This window comes from Ochotona curzoniae, unplaced genomic scaffold (genome assembly GCF_017591425.1).
Source record: "Ochotona curzoniae isolate NIBS_2020 unplaced genomic scaffold, NIBS_Ocur_1.0 patch175, whole genome shotgun sequence".
NCBI classification, from domain to species: Eukaryota; Metazoa; Chordata; class Mammalia; order Lagomorpha; family Ochotonidae; genus Ochotona; species Ochotona curzoniae.
In genome coordinates this window covers 443098-467102 of record NW_024466723.1, presented here as the reverse complement: position 1 = coordinate 467102, position 24005 = coordinate 443098, and the positions used below count along the sequence as shown (strand labels likewise).

General features: G+C 49.2%; 1 protein-coding gene across 1 annotated transcript; it reads right to left on the bottom strand.

Annotated features, from left to right (window-relative positions):
- Window positions 1-361: 361 nt before the first annotated feature.
- Window positions 362-4696, bottom strand: LOC121166585 (tubulin gamma-2 chain). Its single transcript, XM_040995800.1, has 11 exons — window positions 4648-4696; window positions 4279-4391; window positions 3909-4076; window positions 3567-3635; window positions 3176-3255; window positions 2532-2658; window positions 1853-1939; window positions 1601-1750; window positions 1097-1249; window positions 853-1014; window positions 362-732 (listed from the first exon to the last, which is right to left on the bottom strand). The coding sequence occupies exons 1-11, from the start codon at window positions 4694-4696 to the stop codon at window positions 535-537; spliced, it is 1356 nt and encodes a 451-aa protein (XP_040851734.1). The 3' UTR covers window positions 362-534.
- Between the last annotated feature and the right edge of the window lie 19309 nt (window positions 4697-24005).

The following is a 24005-nucleotide window of genomic DNA, read 5'->3' as shown; positions in this document are numbered from 1 at the left end:
GCCTTGAGCACTACAAATCCAGAATCCTGGCTTTGCTGGCTTGCTCAGAATGCAGTAGGCCCCACGTCCTCTGTCCTGAGGGCAAGAGGTCAGGGCAGACTCCATGTACCCCCAGGTAAGAGCTTGGATACTAGACAGCTGACCTCCATAATCTTCTGTGACTGAGAGTGCTGGCTGCACTAAGGCAGGTCCGTCGTTCATGGTGAGAGACCCCAGTGGAAATGGGACATTAGCTAGACTAAGCAGCAAGAGACCAGAGCAGGCAGGGGCCACCTTCCGACCCTGTGCCTGGAAACCGGAGATCCCGTCACCCCCACCCCCAGTTCAGCACAAATCCTGACTGCTCACAGACACGCTTTATTACTTTATTAGAGCTGAACAAGCATATCAAGGGTCAGGGCAGAGCAGGGAGGAAGTAGGGCCAGCTCTTGGGCTGGAGATGAATCTAGAAAGGGTGAACATGAAGTGAGGTTGGGCTGGAGGGACCAGGTGTGGAGGCCACTTCTCATCCAGGAAGAGTGGTGGGAAGGGAAGTCACTGCTCCTGGGTGCCCCAGGAGATGTAGTCCGGCCGGGTGGCTGCATGGTACTCATCGATGAGCTCCTGGACGACCTCCCTGGACCTGTCCATCTCGTCAAAGTTGTCCTTGAAGATGTCCTCCTTGCGGAATTGTTCCAGGAAGGCTCCCCGCTTCCACAATTTGTCATACTGCTGGCAGGAGCTTTCAAAGAGCTGAAGGAAGTAGGAATCTTCAGAATATTCCATTGTAGGGCGGGAGATTAAGGAACTGGGGGTTGAGAATGCACAGGGCCCTGGCAGAGGAACAGAGCAGCCAAAGAACAGCAGACTCACTGAGGAGATGCTGGTGTGGTTGGCCATCATGAGCCCGCTGACCCGGTGGGCTGAGGGCAGGTAGGGAGACTTCCTTGACAGGGCCACCTGGATGCTGGCCGGACCCCAGGGGATGAAGTTGGCTAGTTTGCGCTCCCTGATCCTCTGCAGGCTCTTATGGACCTGGCAGGCACAGGGAGGGTGAGGGTGGCCTCTTTCCTGGAGCCCTGTGGCTTCAGGGCTCGAGGGCAGGTGGCTCCCCTACCTGGGTGGGGTCCACCTCCCCCTGGATGATGTTGAGGATGGCGATGTAGCAGTGGTTAGTCTGGCGGTCCCGGCCTGTGGACACCATCACGTTCTTGGGCTGCAGCAGCCTCCGCATGACGTCCAGGACCGTGGTCTTCCTCACACTGGCCACCTGAGGCATGGGACAATGGGTCACAGGGGTCAGCAGGCAAGGCACTATTCAGGGATGCAGAGGAGGCAACATGTATGTCCTGCAGACTCAGAGCAGATGCCGTCTGCCGTGGCAGGGGCATCTCCATGGTTCTCAGCCCAGCAACTCCCAGGGTCCCTGTGCCACCACAGCAGCTGTCCCCATGGCCTCCCAGGCCACAGGATCACAGAGCAGAGGGAAGATGGAGACATGGCAGTGAGGCCTTAGCTTGCTCTGTGCCAGTCCCTGAGCATGAGGCCTCTGGGCACTGCCATGGGAGAAGAGAAAGGCTGGTTCAGGGCCCGGCCTGGGGACCCTGATGGCTGCTCTTACTGACTGGTCCGTGGTGAGGGGGGTGTAGCCGGTCATGAGGAAGTGGAGTCGGGGTGTGGGGATGAGCGAGGCAATGAGGCCGATGAGGTCGTTGTTCATGTAGCCGGGGTAACGCAGGGTGGTGGTGCTGGCTGACATGATGGTGGACACCTGGGGACGGGAAGGCGTGTCATGGGCCTGACCTGGGGAGGACCTCCCTTCCGCAGAAGCCCTCCAGCAAGAGGGCGTCCGATGTGATGGAGTGGAGCTCACCAGCTGGTTGATCTGGGAGAAGGACGGGTTCTGGATGTGCAGGCGGTCAGTGGCTATCCGGTTCAGGGCTGTGTTGTCCAGCACCACCTGGGGAGACAGAAAGGGTGGGGATAAAAATAAAAGATTTGGTCAGTACTTGTTATGCTCTAAAACTGATCAGTAGCTTTGTTAATTTCAAAAGAAACGTTTCTTTGGAGACAGTTTGAGTTACTTTGGGCAGTGCAGAGCTATAAACACATCTGTGAGTGCCTCCACAGGCTACACACTTAGGCTGGACTGCCCGCAGAGAGGCACATGGCCATGGCCTTCACCGGAGTTCACCAGTCTCTAGTTTGGTGGGGGGAGGCTAGCATGAAGAATAAAACAAAGGAATGAAGTTTGTAATCTGCAATATGGTGAAGGGAGCTGTGCTTGACTGAGTAGCCAGCAGAGATTCTGTTAAAAAAGTGACATCTGAGCTGAGAATTCCAGCCTAAGTGGGCAGATCAGTGTAGGTGCTGGGGGTGGAGGGAAGACTCCTTTTATTGGGGAACTTGTCACCTAAAAGTGTAAGTAACTAGGAGGCTGGGACCTGATTTTTGAAAATCGACGCTCCTTGCACAGTGCAGGGTCCGGAGCAGGACTGTGCGTGATGCAAGGCAGCACACTGCAGCCCCCGACCCTCTCTGCCTTTACTCACCACGCAGTCTGCATTCTGGGTCAGCCTCTTGAGTGTGAGCAGCGAGTTGTAGGGCTGCACCACCACGTCACTCATCTCATCTTGGTTGGGAAACACCGAATATGTCTGCACCAGTTTCTTGGGGTACCTGAGGTTGATGAAGAAGGGAAGAGTAGGGAAGCCCATTCAACTGTGCATAGCTGTCTTCCCTGGGGACAATGGACACCATTTCTTTTCATTGAGCTCTTGCATGCGGGGGGGGGGGGTGGTCACAGAATTCAGTGTTTAGAATTACAGAAGCTGCAAGCACCTGGGTGGGTTTGTCCCTGTTACTCAAAAAGAGTACCTAGGGGGCAGACCTTCTTGGGGACAAAAAGGACAGCCATCAGCCATGGGACCAGGGCTCATGGGTTCCTCTCCTGGCCCCATGGCCCCCTAGGACACAGGATCACAGAGCAGAGGGAAGATGGAGACATGGCAGTGAGGCCTTCGCTTGCTCTGTGCCAGTCCCTGAGCATGAGGCCTCTGGGCACTGCCATGGGAGGAGAGAAAGGCTGGTTCAGGGCCCCGGCCCGGGGAACCCTGATGGCTGCTCTTACTGACTGGTCCGTGGTGAGGGGGGTGTAGCCGGTCATGAGGAAGTGGAGTCGGGGTATGGGGATTACCTGTCATTCAGCCTCTCCAGCAAGTAGGAGCCCATGCCAGAACCTGTACCTCCGGCGATGGAGTGACACAGCACGAAGCCCTACGTGGAGTGAAGGACAGTGTCCAGAGATCTGGAGGAGAGCTCAGGCTTATCTCACCCACCCCCTCACAGCACACTCATGTCGCAAGGCTTCCTGCAGGTCCTCTTAGTTAGATGCCCCTGGGGAAGACAGAAGCTGAGCTCATGCTGAAGGATTCAGACCTAAAAAGCTGAAGCCCTCTGGGTGCTGAGAACCAGGACTGCACCTTATCTACAGCAATATCCCAAGTCAGAGACTCAGTCAACAGGCAAGGACACCTCGGCATTCTGTAGCCCCTCCCCACCGCATCCCAGGCGAGCAGGGACCTCACCTCCAAACTGTCACTTCCGTCTGCTTCTCGGTCTATGATGTCAAAGATGTCCTCATGGATCTTCTCCCCCTGGATGGGGCCACGGGAAAGATGGTCAGGGTGACAAGAGAATACCGTGCCGACCTCTCCCCCAAAAGCAGAGCCTCAGCTACAGCCCTCAATGCAGAAATGATACTTTGTGGATGATTTACACAAAAATCTGACAAAACCTCTCTCCAGCTGTCCCTTGATGAATGCATCACTTTATCTCTTATGTTCAATCTGGTCTGTGCCACTTCCAAGGTTGCTCAAGTCTGCCTTGCTTTGCGAGTGGGGCTTGGGGAAAGGCAAAGAATTTGACACCTGGGAGAATCCCCTGGCCCAGTTGTTGCCAGCTCCACCTCCATGCTCAGCCAGGTAGATGTTTTCTGGGTTGTAGAGCTTGGCGTAGGGAGAGTTGAGGATGGAGTGGATCACCCGGGGCTCCAGGTCCAGCAGCACGGCTCGTGGGATGTAGTGCTCATCGTCTGCCTAGGAGCAGGGGTCCAAGGAGGGGCCCTGTCAGCCAGCGCCCGCCTGGTCCTCAGGCCCCCCAACCCTCGCTCATGCCTGCCCGCCTGCCTCAAGCTGGGGGGGGGGGAGGGGAATGGGCTGTGCCCAGTGTGGTTTCCAGTACCCTTCTGGATCACTGGGGGTGGGGGTGGGGGGTAGGGAGATTAGTGTACTGGGGCACCTGGTAGAAAAAGACATCCTTGCGGTCCGTGCCCTCGGTGGCAAACTCCTCCACGATGCCCTCCGGGCTGATACCATGCTCGGCACACAGCTGTTTCCAGAACTCGAACCCAACTGGGAAGGAATAGGGACAGGGGGAGACGCCTGGGTCTGCGAGGGCCAAAAGGCCTGAGAATTCCAATGTTAGAGTTCTGAGGCTGCCACAATCTGAGGGTGGCGGATGTCAGGACGCTGGGCCTGGGAGTTGGCACTGCACGGGCTGGAGGCGCAGCTCTCAGCCTGGGTCATCCCGCGCAGTTGGGGCAGGGGCCTCTCGACAGGGAGAGTGGGACTGATGGGTGCCAAGGGGGCAGGAGGACAGACTGCTCACTCTGGTTGCCGCATTGGCCCAGCTGCAGGGTGATGATCTCCCGGGGCATCGCGGTCCAGACGCGGGCGGGCACGCTGGCCCCAGCCCGGCGGGAGTCACGGCTGAGACGAAAGCCTGGCAGCCGGGCGCGCAGGACGTGGGCAGCGCGCGCTCTCTTTGCCTTTTGACGCGAGGCCTCGGTCTGCGCGTGTGCAGTGCGGGCCTCTCCTCCACCAGCCAGCCCCGGAGCCCATCCTGGGCATCATTTTCTCCCGTAGCAGGAGCAGCTGGAATTCGGCACAGGCGCAGAGCGAGACCACGCCCCCCGGCTGCCACCGCTCTGCGCCTGCGCCGTGAGGCTGGCTGGGGCCCGCAGGGTCGCGACCGGAGCTGTGGAGGAGGGGAGAGGAGGGGAGAGCAGGGGAGAGGTGGGGAGAGGAGGGCGGCCGGGTGGACCAGGCGGTGCGGGTGGAGGTCCCGATTCCCTGGGGACTGTGTCGGCTCTGCTGGGATCGGGATTTGGATCCGAGCCAACTTTCTTCGTTTACATTTCTGGAACATATCCGTACACAGCATAAAACTGATTTGAGTCATTTAAGTAGACGGTCCTAAGGCCATTAAGCACATCTTTCTTGCTCTATAACCACGGTCCATTTTCAGAAATTCTTCATCTTTCCAAACTGAAACTCTATCCATGAAACCAGCGGTTTCCCACCCCGTCTTCCTCTTAGACTCGAGAAATCACTCTTCTGAGTCCCTGAATTTTGTATATGCAAGTGTTAGGATTCCTCCATTTTGTAGCGTGTGTCAGAATTTTCTTCCATGAATAGTCCATGGAATTGATACACCCCATTTGTTTATCCACTCGAGCCTTGATGAGCATTTGAGTGACTTCTATCTGTTGGCTATGGTGAGCGTTGTTTCTTTGAATATATTTGTTCCACTCCCTGCCTTCAGTCTGTGGGCTGTATATACCTGGAAGTAGAATTGCTGATAATTCTGTTTCCTTGAGGAACTGCCAATATTCTTTCCCACAAGTGGCTGCACAGTGTTACACTCCCACTGACAATGCTGAAAAATTCCTGTTGTATCCCCACTAACTACTTTCTAGTTTTTGATCATAGCCATGTTCTTAGGTGTGAGGTAGCATCTCATTGTGCTGCCTATCTTACTTTAAATTACATGAAAATGTTTGTAGACAACATGATTTTATATTTTCTGTTAGGAAATTTACATAACTGACACCGACATATAATATTAAATTTTTTTTTACCTTTCTTTAGGACTTTTTGTGATTTAGCCATCTCAATATGTGATCTGCATTCCTTTAAACTGCCATATAGTATTTCATTAGACAAATAAAATCAGTCTATTCTAGTTCCAAATAAGTGTAGCTGGGTTGTTCCTGATTAGAGGTGGACAGAATGGGAAAAGATCAATTAATGGTAAGAGAGTAGGTAGGAGAAGAGGTTTGGTGTCCTTTTGTCCAGTAAGTTGACCACGGATAACAATACAATCTTTATGATTTCTTAAAAAGCCAGACGCATAGAGATGATCATGTTTGAGGAGATAGCTTTGTTTACTCTGGTGGTTTGAACCATAAACTATGTATGTTTGGAGACATTACATTGTATTCCATAATTAGCTACATTTTTATACATTGTTACAAAAAAGAGAAAGGTGGTTCTGGCTGGCATGTCCGGTTGCAATCATGAGCGAGGTTGCTTTGCTTTGCTTTTGTTATTGACCTTCTGGGAATTCTTCCTCTGTTTATATCCTTCACCTACTTGTCTTAGACAATGACTGCCTGTAAATTCGTTCTGTGTGGCTGCAAATATCATCGGAGCCTATGTGGCTGGGTTTTTGTTTTGTTTTGAGATTTATTCATTTAATCCAGTAACTCACAAAGGGAGAGACATGGAGAAGTCCATTCACTGGTTCACTCGCCAAATGGCCGCAATAATCCCAGCTGTCCCCAGAAACTCCATTGGGGTCTCCCATGTGCATGCAGGCTTCCAAGCCCTAGAGTTATGCTCCACAGCCTTCCCAGGCGTGTTAGCAGGCAGTTGAACGGGAAGTGGAACAGCCAGCACTCCAACCAATACCTATATGGAATGCTGCTGTCCCAGGTACGCCTGTTTCTATGTCGTTTGTACATCTGGGAAGTGTCTTTTGCCATAGCAAAGATGTCAATTTTAACGTGGACAACACTATTCATCTTTTTCTTTGTTTCAGTAACTTAGGGACCACCCCCTCTCCTCCGCTCCCCACCGCCTCTACTCCCAGTCTCATACAGCGCTCCTGGGTTTTCCTCTAAAAGCTGCCCAGCAGTTTTTGCTTGTTCCCGGTAGGTCTCCAGTTCATCTGGAATTTATTTGGAGGCCTGCCGCGAGATAGGGAGCTACTTTATTTCTTCCATATGGATGGGCAATTGTCTCCGAACCAATTACGGCGGAGCGGGCGAGCGCCTCCCCCTGGAACATTCCGAGCCCCCGCTCCGCGGCCGGCCCGCTTCTGGCCTGGCTGCGAGCCGCGCCGGAGGTCGGGCGGCCTTCTCTGGGAGCCGCGGCGGAGGTTGGCAAAGGTACCACCAGGACCCATGCTCAAACCAGGGGTTTTGTTTTCTCTCTCTTTTTGTTTTTAAGGAGAACTCGGCCGCCTTCCAGGCTCCGCCGCCCAGAATCCTCCGGGCGGCTTTGGGAGGCTCTGGAGCTCGCCCCACGCCCGCCCCCCTCCCCTGCCCGGTCAGTTCCCCTCCCCTCAGCCCTGCTGGCCCCAGCCGGCTTCCTCCGGCTCGGACCGGAGAGCTCTCGAGCGTCCCGCAAGAGGGCCGGTAGTCTGGCTCGTCCAGGGAGGGTCTGGCTGCTCGCTTTGAAGTGCAAGGGCGGGGTCAGGGTGCCTGAGTTAGCCTGGCGGCTCTCTCGGCACCCCCTCAACTCCCACTCAGCCTCAGCGTTCCGTCAGCGCCCCCCAGCGCCTCCTCAGGGCTCTTTAGTGCCCCCTCAGCGTTCCCTCAGCGTTCCCTCAGCGCCCCCTCAGCGCCCCCTCAGCATTCCCTTAGCGCCCCGTCAGCGTTCCTCTTAGCGCCCACCCAGCGCCCCCCAGCGCCCCCCCAGCGCCCACCCAGCGCCCTCTGCGCCCCCCAGCGCTGTCCGGCGCTTGCGGGGCTGCGGCTCCCGCGCCGGGCCGCCCTCTTCCCCGCGGCTGCGCAGGGGAAGCAAGGCGCCCTCCGAGCCGAGCTTAAACCTGCCTCCGCCACGTGAGTGCAGGAGCGCCGAGTTCGTGCTTCCAGCAAACACTGTGGGCAGTGTGGGAACACAGGGATGCGCGGCCGCGTCCTTCACATCCCAGTTTTCTGGACCAGAGAAGCCCGTGTCCTCTCGGAAGCCGGGGGCGGGGCCCTTCCTTGTCCGGTAGAGGGGATTGACAGAGCTGACCTGAGTCCTCCTGCTCGCCATGCTCTTCATTTCTGTGGGGGAGCCCGGCGATCAATACGGCTGCAACGGGAAGACGCACAAGCCCTGTGTGTGGTGCCAGGCTCCCACCCAGTATTCCACGAATATCAACTGCTGTTGTTCCCACAAGATGCACTCGTATGAGTTGACCTCTAGGTGGGCAGCTGCAGCCCGTGGAAGACCCTATGTAGGTTAAACGCAAAGTGTGTGGTTGCTTTAAATACGTGTTATAAACATTTAATATTCATGATCCTGTGGGTTCCGTTTCAGAGCTGACTTCGGTTGAGGTTGAGCGCAAAGCCCAGGTTCATGGTCATGAATTTCAGTCCCAGAGTTCCAAGACGGCAGGCCCATGGCTTGGCCCGTTGAGTTTTGACTTTGATTTGCATGCCTCTGATCTGGGTTGTGTTAAGTTGCTGGGATGTGCTGTTCCTTCGAGGCGAGGCGTTCATTGACTTCTGATAAAAATGTAGCATTTGAAATCTCAAGCAAGCGGCTCGCTGAGCCTGTGTTGGCCGGCCTCGGACTGAATGAAACGCTGTTGGAGGCACCTTCGTTTCTGGCTTGTTTCTGAACATCCCACCTGCAGTCAGGAGCACAGGTATGCGGTGGAAACGGAGGTGTGAGAGGTGGGGAAGCGATGCAGTGTGTGTGTCTCCATTTTGGCTCTCAGCCCCAGATCCTATGACTCCAGAGTGTAACATTCAAAATAAAGGAAAGAAGAAATTAAAACAAGGAAGATAAAGAGCCTGAGTTGGTTATGTGAAGGGAGTTGTGCTAAATTTGTATTTTGATAATGAATAGGAAGAAAAGGCTTGAGTGTTGTTGTTTTCTGTATTTTCCCGACAGGGGAAAGAAAAATAAGCCTGAAAGCAATCCTGTTGGATTATTTGCTTATTCTTTTCATTGTTTTAATCTGTGCCTGTGTTAAACCAGGTGAACTGTTTTGAGCTGGGTTGGTGAGTAATAAAGAAGTCACAGTCTTCTGCAGGAAATAAGCATACAGAAAGGCTAGCCCTGCTACAGAATATGGGGCTTATCTTAGTAGAGGAAGGGCTTCCCATATGACTGCAATGGCCAGAGCTGAGCTGATCTGAAATCAGGAACCAGGAGCTTCTTCTGGGTCCCCACACAAGTGCAGGTCCCAAGGCTTTGAGCCATCATCTACTGCTTTTCCAGGTTACAAGCAAGGAGCTGGATGGGAAGTGGAGCAGCTAGGATACAAACTGGCTCCCATATGGGATCCCCGCGTGTGCAAAGAGAGGATTTAGCCACTGAGCTGGGTTCAAGTCTTGAATCCTCTCCATATTCCAGCTTCTTGCTAATGGGCACCCTAGGAAACAACAGGCCACCCTCAAGTGTTTGAGTCCCAGCCACCCATATGGAAGATTGATCGAGTCTTTGACTCCCATCTCTGTTCTGGCCCAGCACCCTCATTGTACCCCCAGCACCCCAATTGCACCCAGAACTCCTGTTGCATAAAGGGAAGATCTCTGTCCCTTTCTTTTGGTGTCACTTTTTCAAACAAAAAAATAAGTAAATCATTTTTTTTTTAAAAAAAAAGTGGCCTGCATATGGTGGGTGACGAAACCAAGTCATAAAACAATGTGCACGTTCTTGCTGTTATGATAAAACTGAAGTATTTCAGAGTATGTGTGCAAAGAGAGAGGGAGGGAGGGAGCTGGAAGGATTGATGGTACAAGAAGCAACACGTTTTCAGGCCACCCGTGGTGTGCTGAGTTTAGGGTGAACATGGAAATTTTCAAGTACTAAACCTGAAGTTGGCAGGGGCCAGACCTGGGTGTGCCTTGTGGAAAAAGAAACCGCTGGGGGATCCTGAGAAACATGGGGCCGGGATCAGATTTGCATTTCTTGGGCATCCGTGACACAGGTCAGGAGAGCAAGAGAACAAAAGATGAGGCCAGGTTACCAGGCAAGTCACTGCATTCATCCAGACATGAAATGAGGGCCCTGATGGGACAAGCAGGTGCAGACATGAGAGATGCTGAATGGGAAGACTTCAGAGGCCATGATAATTGAACATGGAATGGAATGGGGCAACCTGGTGGCATGCACATTTAAGGGGCAGGAAGGAAAACTGTGTGCTGAGGAAGAAATGAAGGAGGAAGCTTTTTGCAGAAAAAAAGCAGAAGAAAAGACAATCTGTATCAGTAGAATTTGGTTACTTACCCTCTGTGGCAGGCAGAGCCCAAGTTTCTTCTGTATTCTACCTTCCCTTTCAGTGACTTGGAGGTAAGTAAGTAAGTCTGCACTGATCCAAGCACATTGTGGTTGTTTTAGTTCCCTCACCAGGGGCAAGTTTAGAAAGGAACATGCAGTATAGTTCAGGCCAGGGAGATGTGAGGAAAGACTTCTGGGAATGGTCTTTCTTATTGATTGAAAATAGACATGTGGGGAGAGACATAGCCTTCCTTCTTCAGCTGTTAATTTCTTTTTAGGATTTGTCACCTGGAATTGTTCTAGGGTTTTCCAGAGAAACAGAAACAGTAGTAGGACCTAGTGCAATAGCCTAGAGGCTAAATCCTCACCAGGATTCTCTATGGGCACCGGTTTGTATCCTGGATGCTCTACTTCCTATCCTGCTCCCTGTTTGTGGCCTGGGAAAGCAGTCAAGAATGGCCCAAAGCTTTGGGACCCTGCACCCAAGTGGGAGACTCAGAAGAAGCTCCTGGCTGCTGGCTTCAGATCAGCTCAGCTCTGGCTGATGTGGCCATTTGGGGAGTAAGCCAGTGGACTGAAGATTTTTCTGTTTTTCCGTCTCTCTGTATATCTGCCTTTTCAATAAAAATAAATAACAAAATCTTTTTTAAAATTAAAGAAAAAAGACACAAGCATGAAAGAAAGCGTACTGGGCATTGTGGTACAGTGGATTGAGTCATTCCACTTGGGACATCTTGCTGTATTAGAGTGCCAGTTCGAGTGATGGCTACTCTGTTTCTGATCCAAATTCTTGCTAATGTGTCTGAGAAGTAGCAGAGGATGGCTCAAATGCTTGGCTCTGTGTCACTCCTGGGGAAGGTCTGGATGGAGTTCCAGGCTCCTGGCCTTCCCCAGCCCAGCCTCAGCTATTGTAGCTGTTGGGGAGTGGGCAAGCAGATGAGATATCTCTCTCTCTTTGTCCCTCTTTCTCTGTGTGTGTGTGTCTATGTCATTGTTTTAAATGAATGAATAAGGAAATAGTTCAGAAGCCAAATAAGATAAGCACATATATTATCAAGTCAAAATTGGTCATAAAATTTTATTTATTTTAAATGCATGTGTTTTTATTTTCATCTACTTGAAAGGCAGAAAGACAAGCAGAGAATGAGAGAGGGCTTTCATTCCTCAACTACCTGCAAAGTCAAGGCTGGACCAATCTGAAGCCAGGAACCAGGAACAACACTCAGCCTCCCACATGTGTCACCAGGGCTCTAGCACTTGCGCCATCATCTGTTATCTCTCAAGATGCAGAAGCAGGAAAGTGGGCCAGAAGCAAAATGACCAGGACTGTTCCAGTGTGGGCTGTAGCTAGCACAAACAGTGCCTTAACCTGCTGTGCCACGACGGGCTAAGATAGTATTACATGGCAGGCACAGAGCCTGCTGGCTAAGATGTCTGGGGTTAAGCTTTGCCTCTGGCTCCTGCTTCCAACTTCCTGGTAATGTAGTCCCTGGGAGGCAGTGGTGATGGTCCAAGTGATTTGGTTCCTGCCCCCACATGTGAGACCTGGCTTCAGCCTGGCACAGTGTTGGCCACTGTAGGAATTTGGCGAGTGAGCCAGTGAAAGAGAGCAGTCTCTTCCTGTCTGTCCTCTTCTGCCTTTCAGGTTAAAAAAAATATATATTATTATACCCATGTTTCAGTATAACTGTTTTCCATGGTAATTCTGTATCTGTCATGTTATTCATTCAAATAACATTGTCCACTAAACTGCCAAAAGGAAACATCCATGGTTTGAAAAGGTTAAGAACCCCTGCTGTAAAGGAAATGAGAGAAGGGGAGAATTGCAGAGATGGGAACATAATGTGTGGGGAACTAGGCTTTGCATATCCAAAGGCTGAAGAAGTAGGGAGGAGTTTTTGAGAGCCAGGGTCCCTCAGGAGGCTACAGCCACTAGGAGGCAGGGCTCAGGTGGAGGGATTAACTACAGGAAGGAAACTTTCCCACAATCAAAGGGAGCAAAGGATAAGTGTAGATAAAAATAAGTGTCTCAGCGGGGTGGGAGTAGGGGGCAGGAAGCTGGGGGGGCTTCTGCCTGACAGCTTCTATTTTCACCAGTCAAGTAGGAGTGAAGTTATCAGAGTGAGGAAGAGAGGGGAGGTGGAGAAAGGTAGCAGACAGGAGAGGGCTGACCAGCCCTGGGGTGGAGAGGGGTGGGCTGGCTAGGAACCACTGCTTTATTGAGGCAGCTATGTGGTTGGAGGAGCCTTGTGTCGATCAGCACTCAGTGGCCCAAGCATAGGGGCAGAGGGCAAAATCATTTAGGAGCAGGGCCAGGAGCATGAGGGAAGCTTAGGGACATAAGAGGGGCTGCATCTGGATGTCCATGGAGAAGAAATGTGAGTCCCTGAGGCTAACTGCTTGGGAGAATGAAATAAATCAAGATAGAGAATAAGGACATAGAGGTGCAGGAAGTAGTGGCATGAGAATAAGGTAAGTTGGAGCCTGGTGTATAAAGTATAGTAGAGAAAGCTGCCATCTGCAATGCCAACATTCTGTATAGGTGCCAGTTCAAGACCCGGCTATTTTGCTTCTGATCTATTCGCTGCTAATGGCCTGGGAAAAGCAGTGAAGATGACCCAAGTGCTTGGACCCTTGCCACACAGGGACCTGGATGTCAGCCTGCCTCAAGCCTGACTGTTGTAGCCACTAGCAGAGTGAACCAGCAGATGGAAGACTTCTCTTTCTCTGTCCTCTGATTTTCAAATTTTTTTTTTTTTTTAGTGAGCCAGTCAAGTTTAAGGCTAGGAGTCATTAGTGGAATGGTAAATAGCTGGGCCAGGGAAATGGCATCGCATGGGAGAAGTCAAGGAAAGGTCGGTTTTGTCAGCACTGTTCAAGTGGATGAAGAACCACCTGAGTGAAGCTCGCTGTGAAAAGGAAAGGCATTGGTGAAGGTGGAGCAGTGAATTCAAAGTCGGTGGATGGCTAGAACAAAGAACAGGAGGTGATGGTGTTGGACAGTCCATGCACACAAGGGGGAAGGCTTTCCCAACAAGATAAACTAGTCCTGGTCTCAAAGGAGCATCAAGGAGATAAAGAATGCTTGCCCCCCACCGCATGAAGAGTGGATACCCATCTCCCCACTTTGTACCCTTTATTACAGAGGCTAGGGATCATTCCATTCTGGCCTGAGATGGTCCAGCTTGGTGGCTGCCTGCTCAGGAATAAAGCCCCTCCCACTCCCCACCCTCACTGGGAGGCATTTGCAAACCTGCAGAAGCCTTTTGGGTTTCATTACAGTAGTGGGGGTGATGGAGCACCCAGATTTCTAAAGCTTACTTCCCTTTATACACAGCTGGCACTAATGAATGTTTGAGAAAAATCACAGAAGGGAGGTATGAGTGGAAGTTCAGCAAACGGTTAAGGAGCTTTAATCTGAGACGTACTTGCCTTTGGTACCTGCAGATCAGGGATGTTGAGGAACACCCCACCCACTGGAAGATTGTCCTAAATGCTGGTAGTGCTTTTCAGAGTTTCCATGCAGGAGGAGACAGGGTCCTTAGAACTGAGATGTGGACTTACTTTGGAGAGCACCAGTGGTTTTTTTGTGTGTGCCTTTGAGCTTCCTTGGTGGACAGTGTGGGTAGGTGGGTCCAGCTCTTTTCCCTAGTCTGGCTGCCATAGCTGTGGTCTGGTGATGGAATGGAAGTTATGGAGTCGGACTCCTTGGCTAACTTTTGTAGAAGTGCAGCTGCCCCTCACTCCTTGGCTGTGCTTCCTCCACAGTTGTCATGGAGTCATGAGTTCAAAGTCACATATCAGTGATGGTGGCACAGAAAGAAGGCCTACAAGAGGGCTATCCACCTGAGGATTAATCATGGAGAAAACAAACTGCTGTTTGTTTAAGCTGCAGCTCGTTGCATCTTGTGTTGATTGCAGCCAAATGCATGCCTTCCTGAGGGAGTCCCAGGGTCAGTGAGGGGTAGTGCAGCACAGGCTTTTCTTGATAGCAGTGCTATGTAGAGTGTCGTCCCCAAAGCAAAGTAAGCATCCCTGAGGACCATGTAGGAGTGCAGAGTGTGCACTCCACCTAAGCCTTTCTACATGAGGAACCTTGCCTGGGGAGGGGAGTGGTGGGCTGACACTGCTTTCAGGAGCCTTGTGAGTGACTGGCAGCGCCTGAAGTGTGAGAACTCCTGCTTTATTGCCATACTCTGTGCAGGAGCGCTGACTAGCAGCTGCAGCAGGAACACCTGGAGGCTGGTTAGAAATGTACCATCTTTACACTGGCATTGTGGTGCAACTGGTTAAGCTGCAGCTTGGGATGCTCATATTGCATGTTGGAGTGCCTGTGCCAGGCCCCTCTGCTGGCAGTTGGCTTCCTGCTGTGTGCAGCCAGTGAACCTGCGATGATGACCCAGGTGCTTCGGTTCCTGCCCCCTTCACGGAAGGTGTGGGTGGAGCTCCAGGCTCACAGTTTCAGCCTGAGCAGCCCTAGCTGTTGTGAGCATATAGGAAGTAGACCAGCACATAGAAAATATTCTCTCTGTGTCACTTTGCCTTTCCAATGAATAACTATTTTAAAATACACACACACACTACAATGAGCTCCACCAGATTTACAATCTAAAATTTTTAAGTTATTTGTATGCTCACTCAAGTTTATTATTATTATTTTAAAGATTTATTTATTTATTGGAAAGTCAGACATACAGAGAGGAGGAGAGAAAGAGAGGAAGATCTTCCATCTGTTGATTCACTCCCCAAGTGAGCGCAACGGCCGATGCTATGCTGATCCAAAGCCAGGATCCAGGAACCTCCTCCAGGTCTCCCACACTGGTGCAGGGTCCCAAGGCCTTGGGCCATCCTCGACTGCTTTCCCGGGCCACAAGCAGGGAGCTGGACGGGAAGTGGAGCTGCCTGGATCAGAACCGGTGCCCATATGAGATCCTGGCGCATTCAAGGAGAGGACTTTAGCTGCTAGGCCATGCCGCCGGGCCCTATTATTATTTTTTTAAAGATTTGTTTATTTGAGAGGTTAGCCTTGTGGCTCCCTGTGACACTGCTTCCTGTATGCATGCTAGTTTGTGTCCTGGCTGCTCCGCTTCTGATCCAGTTCCCTGCTTATGGCCTGGGAAAGCAGCTGAAAATGGCCCAGGTCCTTAGGTCCCTGCACCCACATGGGAGATCTGGAAGAAGCTCTGGTATCTGGGTTTTTAATCAGCTCAGCTCTGGCTGTTGTTGCCATCTGGGGAGGGCAGTGAATCAACAAATGGAAGTTCTCTCTCTGTCTCTCCTTCTCCCCATAAATATGATCTGCCTTTCCAATAAAAAGCATCTTTTTTGAAGATAGATTGGAAAGATAGATTCACAGAAAGAAGAGACAGAGATCATCCATCTGCTGGTTCATTCCCCAAATGGATGCAATAGCCAGGGCTGAGCCGATTCTAAGCCGGGAGCTAGGAGCTCACTTGGGGTCTTCCAAGCAGGTACAGGGTTCCAAGGCATTGGGCCGTCCTCCACTGTTTTTCCAGGTCACAAAGAGGGAGCTGCATGGGAAGTGGAGCAGATGAACCACTGGCCCATATGGTATCCTGGCACTTGCAAGGGGGAGAATTAACCAATTGAGCTATGAGGCTGGGCTCTCCTCTCTGCTCACCTCCACAAAAAAAAAAAAATCTTAAGATTTATTTGAATCTCTCTCTCTCTCTCTCTCACACACACACACACAGAATCTACTGATGGACTGTGCAAATGCCCACAACAATCAAGGGTGGGTCGGCCTGCGGCTAGGAACCAGGAACTCCATCTAGGTCTTCCACTGGACCCAAGTACTTAGACTATCTTTTTCTGTCTTCCCAAGGTGTATTAACAGATTTAATTAGGAGCTGGCCAGCCCTGACTTGAACCAGCACTTTGCTATGGGATGCAGGTGGTGCCAGCAGCAGCTTAGCCTGAGGCTGGCCCCTCCCTGCTTGGTTCACTTTAGCACCATGGATCTACAATGTGCTTCCTGGACACTTTTGGTTGATTCTCTTGAAGTAAGAGAGCCGCAGAAAGATCCCTAACTCATCAAGCTGAAATTATTCCTCCAGGATTCAGCTATGCATTCCCCTGCTTGCAACAGAATGCAAACATTTTAAAATTAAAAAAATACTATCCTCAATTGAACTCCCAGGCTTTTGATTATGGACACTTACAAACTCAGTGAAGAGTAGCAAAAATTATATACTTGTAGCTTTTTGGGTGAAAAACTTGTCCCAAGTGTAATTTGAGAATACTCTTTTTGGGAATGATTCAAATGCTAAGGAAAGTCTGTGTATGCCACCAACAACTATGCAAGAACAATTACTCTGTGCTTTTCTTTTCTTTAAAGATTTATTTTATTTTTATCACAAAATCAGATATACAGAGAGGAGGAGAGACAGAGAAGAAGATCTTCTGCCCGATGATTCATTCCCCAAGTGACCACAACAGCCAGTGCTGCACTGATCTGAAGCCAGGAGCTCAGATCCTCCTCCGGGTCTTCCACACTGGTGCAGGGTCCCAAAGCTTTGGGCCATCCTTGACTGCTTTCCCAGGTCACAAGCAGGGAGCTAGATGGGAAATGGGGCTGCTAGGATTAGAACTGGCGCCCATATAGGATCCCAGCATGTTCAAGGTGAGGACTTTAGCCACTAGGTGACCATGCCGGGCCCTTTATTTTCATAAAGATCTGTTTATTTACCTAAGAGATGGGTAAGAATTCCTGTCTGTTGGCTCACTCCCCAAATATTTGAGATGGGGTAAACCAGACTGTGGGTCCCTATACCCACATGGGAGACCTGGAAAAAACTCCTGGTTCTAGGATTCTGACAGGGCCAACTCTAGCAGTTGCAGCCATTTGGGTAGTGAATTCGCAGATGCAAGGTCTCTCTCTCTCTTCTCTGTGTCTCTGCTTTTCCAAGAAAAAAAATATTATATGATTATATATTATTATTATTATATATTATATATATATATATATATTGCTTCAAGGTAAGGTTGTGATGGCTCAACTAGCTAATCCTCTGCTTGTGGGTGCCAGTATCTCATATGGGTGCCAGTTCTAATCCAGGCAGCTCCACTTCCCATTCAGCTCCCTGCTTGTGGCCCGGGAAAGCAATCGAGGATGGCCCAAAGCTTGGGACCCTGCACCCGCATGGGAAACCTGGAAGAGGCTCCGGACTTCTGGGTTCAGATTGGCTCAGCTCTAATCATTGTGGCTGCATGGGGAGTGAATCATCTGGATGGAAGACCTTCCTCTCTGTCTCTCCTGCTCTCTGTACATCTGACTTTCCAATAAAAAAATAGCAAAAATAAATCTTTAAAAAAATAAAGAAATAAACAAATCTTTTTAAAAATTTATCTGCATCATCTATATAATGATAGTGTTATTATGCATGATCAGCATTTTTCATTATTGTGATTGTTATATTTGCTTTTCTTCTCCTTTGAATAATTGTGATTTCTTTTAAAAACAATATTCATTGATCAATTTTTATTGGAAAGTCAGATTCACAGAAAGAAAAGGAGAGACAGAAAGATCTTTCATCCACTGATTTACTCCCTCAGTGGCCAGAATGGCCAGAGATGTGCCAATCCAAGCCAGGAGCCAGGAGCTTCTTCCAGATATCCCATGAGACTTCAGGGTTCCAAAGCCTTCGGCCATCCTCCACTGCTGTCCCAGGGCATAAACAGGGAGCTGGATGGGAAGAGGAGCAGCCAGGATTTGAACTGGCACCTTTATGGGATCCCAGTGGATGCAAGATGAGAACTTTAGTCACTAGGCTTCCTTTTCAGGCCCTAATTGTGATTTCTCTTTAATTCGTGATACGTGTGTATTGATGCTACCCCCCCCAAAACTATCTGTGCACTCTGCCTCCACAAATATACTTTTTATCTTTTTGTTTGTTTGTTTTTTGTTGGAAAGTCAGATATACAGAGAGGAAAAGAGACAGAGAGGAAGGTCTTGCGTCTGCTGATTCACTCCATATGACTCCATCGCTCTCCAGGCTGGGACTCTGGCGGCTGACCCTGGAGCTCAGCACGTCACAGACGCTCCTGTGGCGCAGGCTGTCAAGGTGGCCTTGTGAGTGTGCCAGGGAGAACTGTCAGAATTGCCACTGCTTGCCTGTAAATTAATAATAGAAGCAAATAGTGAGGGAGTTTTCTGGATGGATCGAGACCAAACAGGTTGAAGCAGTGCTCCCTGGCTGAATCACCCTGGACTCAACTAGGGAACTGATAAACTAAGGAGCCCCGGAAATAAGCCCACGTGCACATCTCTGCTTCACTGTGCCTGTGGCTCCTCCCTGACTCAGGGCAAACAGATGGCCAGAGATGTTTTTCTGTTCATCACAGGTTGAAGCTAAATGTTCTCACGTGTTGGAATCAAAGTGGTTTTAATCTTATCTTCTCTCATCTGAGTCAATACCTGCATGACACAGTCCCTCCTTCCAGAGCCTGTCTACAAGCATTTGAGGCTGTGAAAAACAAGATTTAAAATTCTTGTAGCCTTTGCTTTTTAAAAATCAGACTTCAGTTTGTTCTTAAAAATTATTTACGTGTAGGGCCAACCCTGACATAGCAGGCTAAGCCTCCCCTACAGTACCAGCATTTTATGTGGGCACCTGCTCCAATTCTAGCTGCTCCATTTCTAGTCTAGCTTCCTGCTGATGGCCTGGGAAAACGGTGAGGATTGCCCAGGTCCTTGAGCCCTTGTATCCACATGGTGGACCTGAAGGAAGTTCCTGACTCCTGGTTTCAGACTAGCACAGCTCCGGCCATTGTGGCCATTTGGGGAGTGAACAATCAGATAGAGGATTTCTCTTTGTGTCTCTCCTTTCTCTGTAACTTTGCCTTTTAGAGAAGAATAAATCAATTAAAAAAATGATTTATTAGAAAAGCAGAGCAACAGAAATTTTCTGGTTTTTTGAAAGATTTATTTTGTTTATTTAAAAAAATTGTTTTAAAGATTTATTTATTTTATTGGAAAGTCAGATATACAGAGAGGAGAGACAGAGAGGAGGAGAGACAGAGAGGAAGATCTTCCGTCCGATGATTCACTCCCCAAGTGAGCACAACAGCCGATGCTATGCCGATCTGAAGCCAGGAGCCAGGAACTTCTTCCAGGTCTCCCATGCGGGTGCAGGGTCCCAAAGCTTTGGGCCGTCCTTGACTGCTTTCCCAGGCCACAAGCAGGGAGCTGGATGGGAAGTGGAGCTGCCTGGATTAGAACTGGCACCCATATGGGATCCCAGAGTGTTCAAGGTGAGGACTTTAGTTTTTTAAAATTTTATTTAAAGGTCTTTGTGTAGGAAAAGATGCTAAATAGTTTAGAAATCTTACAGGATAGGGGTTGGCACTGCGGCTCAATGAGCTAATCCTCCATTTGCAAGCACTGTTGCAGCTATTTGGAGAATGAACCAGCAGATGGAAGATTTTTCACTCTGTCTCTCCGTCTCTCTGTATGGCTACTGAACCATTATGCCAGGCCCTAAGTCAATTGCATTTTTAATGAAAACATTGTTTTTTAGAAACCGATATTCATAAGAGTTACCACGTCAGCCATTTTCAAGTGTGCAGGTCAGAGGCACTAAGCACATTCAGAATATGAAATCATTGAGATAGCTTAACACATAAATTATGTACTTTTCTCTAGATAATATGTATAAATATGATAAGGAATTGCAAATGGAGAAGAGAAACTTAGATTTTCACCAGTATTTATATGTCAGGCTGGAACCTTAGCTCCGAGTTACACATCAAAACGATGTATCAGGGCCCAGCACGGTAGCCTGGTGGCTAAATCCTCACCTTGCACACACACCAAGATCCCATACTGGTGTCAGTTTATGTCCTAGTTGTTCTATTTCCTGTCCAGCTTCCTGCTTGTGGCCTGAGAGGCAGTTGAGAACGGGCCAAAGCCTTGGAACCCTGCACCGGTGTGGGAGACCCAGAAGAAGCTCCTGGCTTCAGATTGGCGCAGTTCCGGCCATTGCAGCCACTTGTGGATTGAATCAGTGGATGGAAGGTATTTCTAATAAAAATTAAAAAAAAAAATGATTTATCAACCAGTATTAGATCCTCCACACTACCTTGAGAAGACAAAAACGAAGTTAATACATGTTTTCATAAGGAAGGATGCACTTTATTCTACTTAAAATAATTACATCAGGTTTTTAATGTTTGTAACAAAGTTGTATTTATCATAGACACAGGGATGTGGCACAGTGCTTAAGTTCCTGCTTGGGACATCTGCATGTCCTGCTGAAGTCCTGAATCTGCCACTTCTGGTCCAGCTTCATGCTTTGGGGCACTCAGAGAGTGGGGATGGCTCAAGTAGTAGGGTCACTGCCCAACTGCAGGGGAGATCCACACTGAGTTCCAGGCTCCTGGCTGGGCCTAGCTCTAGCTGCTATAGGCATTTGAATAGTAAACCCGTGAAAAGAAGATTTTTTGTTTGTTTGTTTGTTTCTCTGCTTTTCAAATGAAACAAGCACACACACACACACAGTGATAAATACAGGTAAGTATTAAAATTAAATAACCTGGAAGGATTAATACAGATTTTTTTGGAATTCCTAATTCTGCTCATTTCAGTATGTAAGGATTTAAATTGTATTTGGTGGTGCTTGAAGTAGTTTTAAGGTCCAGTTAGCAGATTTCAGTTCAATAGCACCTCAGGGTAAATATTGAGTTCCCAGTAGTAAGGAATCAATAGGGTGCTGTTTCTGTTTTTCTTTGAAGAAAGCCTTGAGGCAGATCCATTTCATTTCACGTGTGCCTAGGTTTGTTTCTAGCCCCTCCTCACGCCCCAGTCAGTATATTTCTTTTTAGTTCAGTGTGTGTAGAGAAGGCACATAAGGATACTTCACAATGTTTGTGGATTATAGAAACGCATTTGGATGCCTAAATAAGTATAACCCATGCACATAAGAGATGGTCAAAAAGGTCACCGAAATGTGTATTATGAAGAAACTAGGCATAAATCTCAAAGCTTTTTTTCATCAAAATAAAGTTACTGAGGTGGTGGCAGTAGTGTATTGGAGCACTGGTCCATGTCTTGATTCTCCTACTTCCAATCCAACTTCCTGTTAATATGCCTGGGAAGGCAGCAGAAGATGGCCCAATTATCTGAATTTCTGCCAACCATGTGGGAGACCCAGGCGGGGTTTCCGGTTCCTGGCTTTAGTCTGTGCCAATCCTGGCTGTTGTCAGCACCGGGAGAATGAGCCAGCCAGAAAATCTCTCGCTCTCTCTTTTCCTTCTCTTGGCTGTTCTACCTATCAAATAAATATATCTTTCAAAACCCCACCTTACCTTTTGGTTCCATTTTATATAAACATTTTGAAGTCTTCTCCTGTCATGTGATCCTGCCCTTTGAATTGGAAGAGATTAAATTTTACCAACTGTTATTTACACTGCTGGGTGACCATTAGAATTGGGTAATGCAAAAGTCTGATACTGAGACTCTGGCATCACTTCCATTTGGAAGAGGTGTCGGTGCCAAATGGCAAAGTGCCAGTGGTGAACTCCTTCTTATCTGCAATGGGAGGCTAGGGTTGTTCCCCAAGACAGAATCTACATGGCCACTGTGTCCTTGTGGAGTGCAGCATGAGCTTAGAGTGGCAGACTCTCCGGCAAGCTCCACCTGGGACCCCCTAGTCAGACACAGGGACTCCCCTCCCAGTTTCCCTCTGGGACCTGGTCCAACCTCCGTGAGAGCCGTAATCATACAGGAACGTGGGGCGCTGTTGATGTTAGCGCAGCAACAACAGAATGAGAAATCCTCCTGCTGGGTTGTATCTTGCTCATCTTTGTTGTCTCAGCACTTAGCACTGTACCCAGGACTTATTAGCTTCTCAATAAATATTTGCTGAGTGAATAAATAATGAAACTAAGGTCCAGAGAGGAAATCACCTGCCCAGGATCACAAATCTAGTAGTGGCAATGTTCTCTGAGACAAGTCATGCTAACATTTCAATAACCCTGCATTTCTGGAAAATGTGCAGAAATGCATGTATTGGTATCTATTTTGAAACAAGCATTTGGTCAAATAATAATAATCCAAAACTAAGAGTATCTGAAGAGCTTTGATATTTTGATGCCTTAGACTTGTTTAGTATATTTGAGTGGCATAGTTGCAGAGACAGAATCTTCCATCAGGAGATTCGTTCTGCAAACGCGTGCAGTAGTTGGCCATGCTGAAGCCAGGAATTCCATCCAAATTGGCCATGTACTGCTTGTGCCATCCTCTGCCACCTCCCAGTGTGCTTGTCAGCAGGAAGCTGAATCACAAAAGGAGGCAGAGCACAGTCTCAGCGCTGAGCTATGGGCTGAGGGTGAACCAAGCATGGTCTAACCCACAGTACTGCACTGCCTACCCCTGGACATGCGTTGTCTTGCTCGTGTTGTGTTGGTAGCCATGAGGAGCCATGTTCCTGGTGAGGGAGGATGACACCTGATGACTCTCCTGTGATGAGAGAGGCTAGAACAGCAGCAGTCCCTCCCTGTGGAAGGACAGGAAGAATGTTCTCTCAGCAATGTTCATAGCGAATGCACATTAAGAGTCCCCCCTTAGGCCTGGGGAATACGTTCTAAGACTCCTATGGATGCCTGGAACCCTGGGAACTCCTAAACCCTCTGTATAGTATGTGTTTTCTAACATGAGCATGCCTGTAATAAGGTTTACTTCTTTAAAAAAAAAATGTATGTGCCTGGCGCATAGCCAAGCAGCTAAAGTCCTCACCTTCCACGTGCCAGTATCCCATATAGGCACCAGTTCTAATCCCAGCAGCCCCACTTCCCATCTAGATCTCTGTTTGTAGCCTGGGAAAGCAGTCGGGAATGGCCCAAAGCCTTGGGACCCTGCACCCACCTGGGAGACCTGGAAGAGGATCTGGGCTCCTGGCTGCAGATCGGCGCAGCTCAGGCCATTGCAGCCACTGGAGGGGTGGTGAATCAACAGATGGAAGATCTTCCTCTCTGTCCCTCATTCTCTCTGTAAAACTGACTTTCCAACAAAAGTAAAATAAATCTTTTTTGAAAAAGATTTATTATTTTTATTGGAAAGGCAAATTTACAGAGAGAGACAGAAAGATCGTTCATCTGCTGGTTCCTTCCAGAAATGGCCACAATTGACTGGAGCTGAACTGGTGAAGTTTCAGGCTCCAAGGTTTCAACCCCTTCCAAGCCTGGCTATTGAGGCCATTTGGGGAATGAACCACCATATGGAAGAGTGACAGATCTATCTAGCTATCATCTATCAATCATCTACCCACCTGCCTCCCTCCCTGTCATTCTGCAGTTTTTAAAGTCCTTTTATAGGGCCCAGAGTCATGGCTCAACAGCTAATTCCTAATCTTGCAAGTGCTGGAATGCCATATGGGTGCTGGTTCATGTCCTGGCTATTCCAAGTATTTGGACCATCTTCTGCTGCTTTCCAAGTACATTAACAGAGAACTGGATCAGCTGAGGAGGACCACGGGACACTGAAACTGGGCAAAGTGAAACCTTGGATGCTGGGTATGAATTGGGGGCTGCTGCAGGAATCATTTTGTGCAAAAATTGGGAAAGCTGCTGGTCATGCTTTGTGCCTGTGATAAGCACATAGGATTGTGCCAAAATCAAGGCTGTTTTTGTTTGGTTGAGATGGAGAGGGTTGGAGTGGGATGTTAGCATTGAAACATACAGGTGCTTTTGGTCTTGAGGAGGTCAGAGTGACCCAGGAAATGTAAT

Bases quoted from the DNA above. Each gene is read 5' to 3' on its own strand.
- LOC121166585 (XM_040995800.1), bottom strand. From the start codon at position 4,696: ATGCCCCGGGAGATCATCACCCTGCAGCTGGGCCAATGCGGCAACCAG. The intron at 4,077-4,278 runs GTGCCCCAGTAC...CCCTGCTCCTAG, and splicing joins AGGATGTCTTTTTCTACCAG to GCAGACGATGAGCACTACAT. The intron at 1,015-1,096 runs GTAGGGGAGCCA...TGTGCCTGCCAG, and splicing joins GGGAGGTGGACCCCACCCAG to GTCCATAAGAGCCTGCAGAG.